The sequence below is a fragment of the Arachis stenosperma genome, chromosome 5 (genome assembly GCF_014773155.1).
Source record: "Arachis stenosperma cultivar V10309 chromosome 5, arast.V10309.gnm1.PFL2, whole genome shotgun sequence".
Classification (NCBI taxonomy): Eukaryota; Viridiplantae; Streptophyta; class Magnoliopsida; order Fabales; family Fabaceae; genus Arachis; species Arachis stenosperma.
The window spans coordinates 6,348,525-6,359,769 of NC_080381.1; the positions used below are offsets into that span (position 1 = coordinate 6,348,525).

Consider the following 11,245-nt stretch of genomic DNA (forward strand, 5'->3'; position numbering starts at 1 on the left):
CATCTACATACAAGTCAACTCGTTTCCTATCACAGTGTTCATTAGATCTCTTAGATAGCATTGGTAATAATAGAGGAAATAAAAGAAGGCAAAATTTGACCAGTGATTAGTGAAGACAGGGATGAGCCGCATTCAAAGGCAAATAGTCTATTAACGCTTTCACACGTGTTTTATAGTCTATACACCCGGCATCTGAACCGTGTACGCTGCCCCCTATATATAATACAACTCCTTCAAGGCTTTCAAAATAATCTCAAATTATTCACTCTTCCAAAACAATCTTGTTCAATAATCACAAGCTAAGCTAAGAAGAAGTGAAAGATGATGGAAATTGCATCCAGCAACTACTTGGCTGAATTTGTAAGCATACTAAACATACTTGGCAGAGTAACCAAAGCAATGAATTAATTAATTAATAATAATAAATTTGTTTGACATGAACAGGGAATGGAAGAATATTCTAGCAGCTTCCAGGAATACCCGATGATGATGAATTCATTTGAAGAAATGCTTGATAAGTTTGAGATGGACATGCAATCTATGTCATCAGCCTCCCCAGAATGCTATTCCAACTCTGAAACCAAACCACCACCACATCAACTTCAATCCCCTTTTAACACTGCCATGCCTTCTAGATCCACCTCTCCATCACCACCCAAACTTATCTCCTTTGAGGCACCGTCTCTTCCTAATTCTTCCAACATTAAGAACCCTAATCTGATGATGGACGACCACATTCATTTCTCTGCTTTCTTCAACTATGATAATCCACCGCATAAGGTCCTTCCCGCCACAGCTAGGAATCCAGTCCAAGCTCAGGAGCATGTAATCGCCGAAAGAAAACGCCGGGAAAAGCTCAGCCAGAGGTTCGTCGCTCTTTCCGCCATGGTCCCTGGCCTCAAGAAGGTATATTATATGTGAATTAAGTGAAATTTAATAATAATTATCATTAAATGAATTATTTGATAAATCCTGATTGGGAACAGATGGACAAGGCTTCAATATTGGGAGATGCCATAAAATATGTGAAGCAACTACAGGAACGAGTGCAGTATTTGGAGGAGGAGAAGGCTAGAAAGAAAACTATGGTTGAATCAGGGGTGGCAGTAAAGAGATGTTTCGTGTTTGTTGACGATGAAGATAATAATGAGAACGAAATTTCAGCAGCAGCAGCATTATTGGATGGAAATTGTAATACACTTCCGGAAATCAAAGCAAGAGTTAGTGGTAAAGACGTACTCATCAGAATCCACTGCCATAAACAAGAGTGCAAGAACAGTAGGGGTGTTCGTGAGGCTGCAATACTCTCCGTATTAGAGAAGCATAATCTCACTGTTCACACAACCACCTCTTTGCCCTTCGGCAATGACACTCTCGATATCACTATTCTCGCTCAGGTACGAATTAATTAGTTTAATTAATGCATTTCTTTCTAAGTTCCATTATCTGAATTGTGCTTCTATGTGTTTTTGATGATGAAGATGAAGAAGGAATGCTCCATTAGGACAAAGGATCTAGTAGGAAGCCTACGGGTGGCATTGACACAATTCAGTTGAAGATGGTGCATGCATGATCATCATCATGATTACAGCAATAATAACAATAATGATACTTTTTACCGCAGTGCTTTCATATATCAGTATATGAATGAAGGCCCTGTGTGTTTCTCATAGTGTTGTTTGATTTCTTCCATTATTGGCTAGCTGGGTTAGTTACACCCTATCCCAGATCAGAGAGTAGCTAGCTTAGCATATTCTTTTCCTCTTCTTCAAGAGGTGGATTTTTTTGAGAGGTCTTCACTTATCATATATATTACACAGTGATACAGACCTCTTTGTAATTCCCTCTTTTATTATTGTTGAGAAAAGGATTTTGTTTCATAAACTATATATATAGCATGTACTTATGTATTATATTTTAGAAATTATTGTTCCTATTGTCGTTTTATATATACTACTTCTGTGTAAATTTAATAATTTATCAACTTGCTGATTATCATTGGTATATATTGTGCTCTTTGCAAATCTTCTCTTCAATTCTTCTTTTTGTTTTTATTTGTTAGATAACTTGTTCTGGATTGGTGACGTTAAGTTTAAACTAATTTATGTCTGTTCTTAACTTCTTGAAGACGCAATGTCAAACCGATGCCTCCAAACAGTAGTTATAGAAGTTTTTTAATACTTAAATAACAAAAAGGAAGGTATTGATTTGTTCATATGATACCAATGTCAAACATGTAGTATCCAATGTCTACATTATACTTTCAAGAGTCACTTAATTAATTAAAGATAACTAAAATGTCTTTTTATAAATATTTTTTAACAATTAAAATTTAATATATGTAATTAATTAAACAGTGTTATTTCTATTATAATTAGATTGGACAAATCAATTTAGTTGAAAAATTGATGAATTAGATTTTAAATTAGTCTAAATTAATATTCTCTTTTATAGAAAATAATTACAATATTTTTACTATAAAAAATGATTAAAATATTCCTAATATATAATTTCTAAAATATTTCTATAATTAGGGTTGGAAAAATGATGATTTGGAATTTTTAGGTATTGAGATTAGGGTTTTTAGGCAATGGAGGTGTTCGAGATTTGAGAAAGAAGAGAGGAGGGGTTGAAGATAATGGTGGGGTAATTCTGGAATTTTATTAAAAAGTTAACATAAATTTTGAATTTGGGTACTTTTGTCGTACGGAATCTATCTTTGATGGATGCACCATTAGTTTCTTTTTTTAATGGGTACTTTTGTCAACGTTCGTAAAGTTCATGGGTACAAATAGTTGTTTTTCTTATTAGATTCAAATTGCATGCAAATTGATATGTACCTATAAATCGAAACAAATAGCTTTGATCTGTATATGCATGTAAATAGAAACAAAGAGATTTTATATGTGTTAGTAAATCGAATCCATTCCATTCAATTTATACACGTGAATAGATGTCCATGATAGATCAAAATTACTGGTTTTAAAATAATTTATTAAATTAGTTTTTAAAAGATAATTTTTAAATAAATTTTTACCATTTATTTTTTATAAATTAAACTAAAAATAATTTTTAATAAGAACTAGAAATAATTTTCAATAAGCACAACCAATACTAATTATATTTAATAAGGACAACTAATGACTTTGAATTAGATCACCATACTAAATCGAAACCATTGGCTTCAATCTACCATGAGCATCTGTTCACGTGTATAAATTGAATCTCTTTGTTTCGATTTACATGCATATACAGATCGAAGCTATTAGTTTCGATTTATAGGTATATGTTAATTTGCATGCAATTCGAATATAATAAATTCGATTTACTACTGGTTTCGTAAATTGAATTTAATAGATTCGATTTATATAAAAATGGATCTTGGGATATTCAGGTAGTCATTTTGTTTTGCGGGATTTGGATAATTTTGGGTTTCAATTGGTTTATTCTAGTAATTTACCCTAAATATAATATATAATATAACTATATTTCAATTTTAGTATTTTAATTTTAATTTAAATACAATTAAAAAATGTTATGTTATATATTTTGATTGTCAAATTCGTAATTAGTTATTGATAATGATATATAAGAGAGATAGAGAGAGTGAAGGAATGAGAGAGATAAAAAAAGGAAAGAGAGAAGAGGGGAGAGTTCTTTAATTTTGGAGAAAAAAATTTGATTTTAATTGCAATGAGAGATTGACATGTGCCACATTTTGACCTTAAAATTAGTAATATATAATAGATAATATATATATATATATATATATATATATATATATATATAAGAATATTTTAGTCATTTTCTATAATAAGAATATTATAGTTATTTTTTATAAAAAAATATTAATTTACACTAGTTTAAGATTGGTTTATCGTCGATTTTTTGGCCAAATCAATTTTTTTAATCTAATTTTGACAAAAATAACACAATTTAATCAGTTTTATGTATTAAACTTTAATTATTAAAAATATCTTTAAAAAAGATGTTTTAGACGTTTTTATTTGAGTAGTTCCTATAGTTTTAGGTTCTAACTAGATGTGAAAATTTACACACAAATAATTATTACATATTTTAATTTTATTGTATTATTAATATGACTTCAGTCAATGATGTTAGTATTGCAAGTGTGAAAAGTAAAGTTAGTTCTATATAAAAATAAATAAAAATAAATGAAGAGTTTATAAAATGAGAAACTTATTAACTTACTATTTTAAGATTTTGAATTGAGTGTAAGCTCTTCTTATCTTATATTATCTCACTTGATGAGTTTGATGATTTTAAAGAATATTTTAAAAAAGGATAGTTCGAGTATAGTTAATTCATAACTTATTATATATAATTTTTATATTTTTAATCAATTGTATACCTTATGATAAAGAAGGATGCAATAAAACAGCATCCGATTCTGGAAGACTATTGTTACTTTTCTGGTTTGCGTAACCGAATGATGTGTATATATATAAGGTAACACCCTTGACTTGCTCTAATGTTTATGGTTCATATTATGGTCGGTGATCATATGTTCAACGAAAATGCAAAATATATATTTGGGTGGTTTTAATTTATTGGTGTTAAATTGTTAATGATTCGTCCATTTTCTCTTTTTTCCCACTAGCTTTATGTCAAATAGTACTTTGTCTGAAAAAAGAAGAGGAGGAAAGCTTGCGGTGAAAACTCAACTACGATCAATGAATGAAGTTTCTTAGGAGATATTTATTTGGGTTATATAGAATAACAAAAATATTATTTATATACTAAAATCAGTTTATTAAAATTAGTTACTAATATATTTATATATAAATATATATATGATTTAATTTATTTTTAACTTTGATGATTAATTTTAATATAAATCTAATATAATTAATATAATAATATAATATTATCATTTTTTATAAATATTTCATCATAAATAATTTGTATTTATATTTACAGATATTTTACATACAAAAAATATATAATTTGTATATATATTTATCAAAATTTTACACATATAAATGAATACAATTTGCACTCATATATTATAAATTAATAAAATTTATTTGTTAAAAATAATATAATATTTATACTAATCAAATAATCATAAAATAATTAAAAATTACTGGTTCAAAAAATTTTTCAAGTTATATATTATCGAAATTCATTGTTACATAAAGCTTTTTAATATAAATTATATGACTTGCAATAAATTCAGTTATATGAACCTAAAAAATATATAAATTTGTCTAAAAAGAAAGTTAGGTCAGAGCCAGTCATCAACAACTCAAAAATTGGTTACTAGCTATCTGAATGAAAATTCATGTCAAAAACAAAGTTTATTTGGGCACTGCTTATTTGACATTGAATTGGTTCATGCATGTTGCGTTTCCCCTCAACTTCGTGTAAGAATCATAAGATGCATCGAAAACAAAATGTAGTTATGTAAAAAAAGAAAAATTAATAAAAAAAATAGAAAGGTGCCTTTGATGTGTTTGATCTCTCTTAGTCCATAAAGCAGCATAAATAGCGCTAAAATTATGATGTGAGACAACACAATGTGGTAGCTAAACATATTTGACAGCGATTTTTAATTTGTTTCTTAAAGAAATTGAAAGATTGACAACGACTTTTTGGATACTCATCATCATAATTTTTTCTCTTTTGCTTTTTCAATCTGTCCTCCAACGGATGTTTTTTGGACGCTAATTACCTAATGCTTTATCTTTTTTATTTTTTCTTTTTATCCTTGATTTTGTAGGACTAATTTTCTGTGAATTTAAATTTTATCTAAAAATTTAGTATTAAACAATAACTTATTGTATAGACACCCAAAAAAAAAAAAACTTATTGTATGGAGAATATAAAATTTAAACTTTTAATATTTATTTAAATAAATTAATAGTTTAATTATTAGACTAACTTAAATTAGTTACTTAATATTTTATAATTTTATTAATAGTAAATATGAATGAATTTAGAACTTATTTAATATGAGAAAAAGAATTTTTTTTAATTTAATTTTGTTTGAAATTTAATTTCATGATTTAAAATGACTGTAATATATTAATAAAATTAAATTAATTTTTTTATTTTAGAATAATTTTATATGAAACAAAGTTATTTTATTAATTTGTAAATAAAGATATTTTGATATTTGATATATTCAGTTTGAAGGTGAGAATTAATTTAAAAATTAATTTTTTTTGTCTGATTTATAAATAAAAAAATTAAAATTAAAATTTTTAAAATGATTCAAAATTATTTATTTCAGTTATTCCAAAATAAAAAAAAGAATTTAATTATTGAGTAAATTCTAATTCATAACATTTCAAACATTTTTTTAATATCATATGTGTAAAAAACTAAAAATATAATTCTGGATTTTTTTTTTTTTTGTTAGAAATGTGATGGTGAAGAGCTTGATGGACCAACTGGGCTTTTCCTTTATCTGATTCTTGGTCTACTTACTTATACGAAACGAGGTCAAGGTCCAAACAGGGCATTTCACCAGGAATATGAAAAATGGATTTCCAACAAAAATCGTGTAGTGGACTTTTTGTTGTTTTCAATTGTCACAAGATCAAATACTGTGGTATTGTCTACAGGTCCAACCGCCAAACATAGCAGATATTAATTGGATTTTTAGAAACAACTGTTCTTTCTATATATTAGAATATATTAGGATAAATTAATTTTTATTAAAATTATTTAATATTTATTATAAAATATTATATTTTTATTATTTCAATTTTTTTAATATTTATAAATATTTTATTATTTTATATTATTTTATATAATCTAAACACATACAAATCTTTTTTTTATTGTTCTCTCTTCCCTTTCTAAGAGTTATGATTTATGATTTATGATCAATTGATCATCAACCACGAGCACACATGCATCCATGTACATAGAATCTGGAAGAAGGAATCCCCAAATGCTTTTTAATTGGATCGCAGTTAGGATGGGGACATACATAAAGACAATAGATGCCTCTCCATAATTCAAATCAAGTTTTTGACTGTCTTAATTGTTGTATGTGCTGCTTGAATTATTTTCATAATATATAATAATATGCAGCATAATAAAATTGTTCTATGTTAACAATGTATCCTGCAAAACTTTTTCTTATTAGCTAAATATATTATAAACATGAATACACTCATTGATAAAGGCTCTATTCATCACCATGAGATACATAACAAAGTCAACATTCATACAGTTAACAAAAAAGAAATTCCATTAATTATATCAGGTGCTAAAGATAGATAGGCTTTTATTCCTCCTTTTATTTTAGATCCTTATCAACTATGTTAGCTAGTTCAACATACAACACAAAGAAGACACCATACTTTTTGAATTCATAAGATTGTGAAGTGTAATCATTCCCTTGCCATGAGCCCATGATGGATACATACAAACAACAACAACAAAGTCTTGTCCTACTAGATGGGGTCGGCTACATGAATCAAGTAATGTCATTGAATTCTATCATGTATCATGTCTATAGAGAGACCGTTTATATGTAGATCTCATTTGACCACCTTATAGATGGTCTTTTTAGATCTTTCTCTGTTTTTCACCCCTTGTTCATCTTCCATCTCATTCACCTTTCTTACTGGATATTTTGTTGATCTTCGATTCTACTATCTTTTCCACAATAGATACTACTCCAACTCTCTCTCTCTCTTATCTTCATTTCTTACTCTATCCAATCGTATATGACCACTCTTTAAGCCCATGATGGATGGTTAAATATAATTTTCATCACATACTTTTCTTTTATTTCAAATATACCTTCTAGCCCTAGACCATAGCTAGCCACTTAAGCACTCTCTGAGCACATCCACTCCTGTGTTGAAGAAATGATGAATAAAGGTTTTTTTATATTTCTCATTTTAGCTTTTGATTGCTTTTTACAAATTAGATTATTAGCAACATTCATCCTTCATTTCATACCCTATAATTAAGAATACGCTAATAGTTATGTTTATTAGGGTGAAAATTAGCATTCTCCTGTGTGTGTATATAACTAGAGAGACAGACAGAGTTAGATATGAAGAGTGAGTTTCCAAATGTAAAAACCAGACAAAAATGGAGCAGCATCCAAGATAGTATTCAAAATATTGATAAAGCCTAAGTTAGAATAGTGAGATAGTACTATATATTATATAATACATGTTTTCAGGAGAGGAAACAGGGCTTTGGGCTCACAAATCCGTAGTTTTTCTTGTTCTAAGTGAAATAATCTAAAAGTGGGCTACAAAACATTATTCATCTACCACCAATAACTCGATTCTCAATAAACAAATTAAGAAAACAATAATTAATTAATTAAGGAGGTTGAAAACCTTGAAGGGTCCCCTAATACTCCCTTGTAGCTAGATAACCCAAAGATCCTCTATGCTTTATTTTTATTATCAGGAACACAATCACGTGCAGTGTGATTAGGATCAAGAAGGAAGCTAATTAGATTGATTAAGGCAGACACATTTGGCATTAATTAATGATTAAAGTTGGTCAAGAATGGCACGTACGCCTGCTCTTTAATCATGAATCCAAATGGGGGATGATAACAAGGACAAACTGAGAAAAGTAGCTAGAAAACTTAAGTGGGTCAGTACTGATATGATATCCATATATATCTTGGATTCAAAACCACTACAGGAGAAGGGAATAATGGTTATGATCCATTGGGAAGGCATCTTCGTGTTCCTCATCCATGCCTTCGTCCATTAGATATCACTATTATCCACCTACCTAGCTAACTTTCTAGGTAACTTTAACATAATTAAGTTGAGCTTGCATGTCGAATTATGTACCCAATTATAAAACCAAATTTGCATACATTAATCTCGTATGTTATCATGTCATAAAATTATCTCTTTCAAAACTTAAGTTAATAACAAAAAATATATAAACAAGTATATATATTTCTAACTGTTTCAAATGATACTTTCAATGTTGTAAGAATTAAAAAACCAGCTCCCTATGTATATGGAATATAGATATATAATGATTCATTAATTAAGCTATACGAGGTAATCCATGTAGGTAACGAGAAATACTTTTTTTTATTATATTTTTTGATTCGACAAGTCAAAAACTAACTAATTTCATTTAAGAGTTTGATATTGGTTAATGATTTGTTACATATATAAAATGAAATTCGAACTTTCGAATATTACTTAAACGAACTAGATAGTTAACCATTATATATATCAACCTAAGTTTATTGTAATAATTTTATTACTGATTAGCTAGATTAAGCGCACATGGATTGGAGATCAGACAGATTTCATTTGAAATAGTGCATGCTGGTGTCCTGCATATATATGTTGTGGTGTTTCCTTCATGAAGCGCTAGCTTTTACCTTACTGTGATGATGGTGATGATTATGTTAGTCGCTGCTTGATTAGTCCTTTTCTCTTCCAGAAATTAACATAGCTGTTTGTTAGTGGGGGAAGAGGGACCATGAATTGCAACGCCATATATACAGTTATAATAACAAGATAGGAAATAGGAAGAAAGGCCCACACTTGTTGCTACGTACAAAAATAAATGACTATTTATATCTATTAAAGATGAAATCGCTGACATATATACTTGTGACAAAAATATCTTATTTTTAGAAAGTTAGAGTATTAACATACTTTTATCACACAAAGAATATTTAATTTAGTTTCGATTCAAAATTTTTATCTTTTATGATACAAATAATCATTTATTTCTATGTAAAACTTATAGTGTAACAAAAATGATTATTTGAACCCAAATACGACTATTCAGAAGATTCATGCATGGTCCTCCCCTTTCAGTCTTTTGTAATAATGCAAGTGACACAGTAGCGGCAACACGACAAAATAAATAAATAAATAAATACAATGGTTTAAACTTCTCAAGTTTAAAATTTAATTTTAATATACATTTAGTATAACATAATTTCGTGCGTATATTTAATTATTTAATATTAAATAAATAAAAATAATTATTTTATATTAATTACATAAATAATTATTTAAAAAATAAATATATAAAATATTTTACATTTTTAATATATCACCTCGTGTATGCAGACACTCACCACTCTTCCCTTCATTCCTCCCCTCTTTTGCCACGGGCCGGTCACATGTGTTTGACTTTGACTTTTTATTTTCAATTATTATGTTACCTAATTATTTAGACCAATACTATATTATTAACAAATTTTATGAATTTTTATTGACACTTAATTCTAAATTTTAAATTGTAAATCATAATTTTAATAGTATGAAAATAATATGTTGATCTAAAATATTAACTAATATCACTAAAATATTAGTCTCGTAATATTTTTAATATTTAAATGCATATGCATCTATCAAATTATTTAAAGAAAATATATTTTAAATTGATTCCAAAAAATATATAATATTGATTAAATTATTTTTTCAATATTTAAAATGATCGTATGTTTTGGTTTTTACTAACTAAATTTTTGGTGTCTACTTTTACTAAATAAATTAATGCACACATATTCTTCGGACAATATTTTAATTATTAACCAATATTATGCATCTTGATATATCCATTAATAATGCTGCTGATGAAGTCGTGAAACTGACCCTAATCAATAATTGTGGTAGTAGGTTGCTTGATCCAATAACCTCTTATCATTATTAAACATTATAAATAAGAAAAAATAGGCGGTAAAAATGTTTTTGGAAATTGCAAGAATTTCTAGTGTGTTTTTCCTATCTTAATTAACGAGAAAAAGAAAACAAAGTAAAGTTAAAATTTTTACATATGGATAATTATTTTCAGCGTGAATACAGAAATATTTGATTATTTTGATGTTTTATACTGTTATAATAATGGTGAGAGATAAAGTTAAGGAAAAGTGAAATAATGAAAAATGCAAGAGTAGAGGGTAAGCGTCAGTTAGCACTAGCAGGAAGCAGCAGCGTCTACCTGCTTGCTGTTGGCTTGATGGGGTGGATGGGTCCTCTCTTTTTGTTTCACAGATAATACGACACCGCATGATTGTGAAAACGCATAACAACTTGCTTCCTCTTACTTTTCATCGTTTTTAGAAGCCACACACACTTCTTTCGTATTATTTATTGTCTCAGATATAACAATTTATATATTTTTTATTAATTTAAATTTTTAGATGCATAATTTTATGATATAATATTATATTTAAAAAATAGAAATATAATTATTTTTTTATTGACTTAAATTTTTAAAATGAGTAATAAAGAGTTTCATTACACTTATG

At 27.7% G+C, this 11,245-nt stretch overlaps 1 protein-coding gene across 1 annotated transcript; it reads left to right on the plus strand.

Annotated features, from left to right (window-relative positions):
* The first annotated feature begins 203 nt into the window (after positions 1 to 203).
* On the plus strand, positions 204 to 1,947 carry LOC130979322 (transcription factor NAI1-like). The gene is made up of 4 exons (XM_057902740.1): positions 204 to 360; positions 445 to 906; positions 987 to 1,397; positions 1,482 to 1,947. Exons 1-4 carry the CDS (start codon positions 322 to 324, stop codon positions 1,554 to 1,556), a joined length of 987 nt encoding a protein of 328 aa, XP_057758723.1. The 5' UTR covers positions 204 to 321; the 3' UTR covers positions 1,557 to 1,947.
* The last annotated feature ends 9,298 nt before the right edge of the window (positions 1,948 to 11,245 follow it).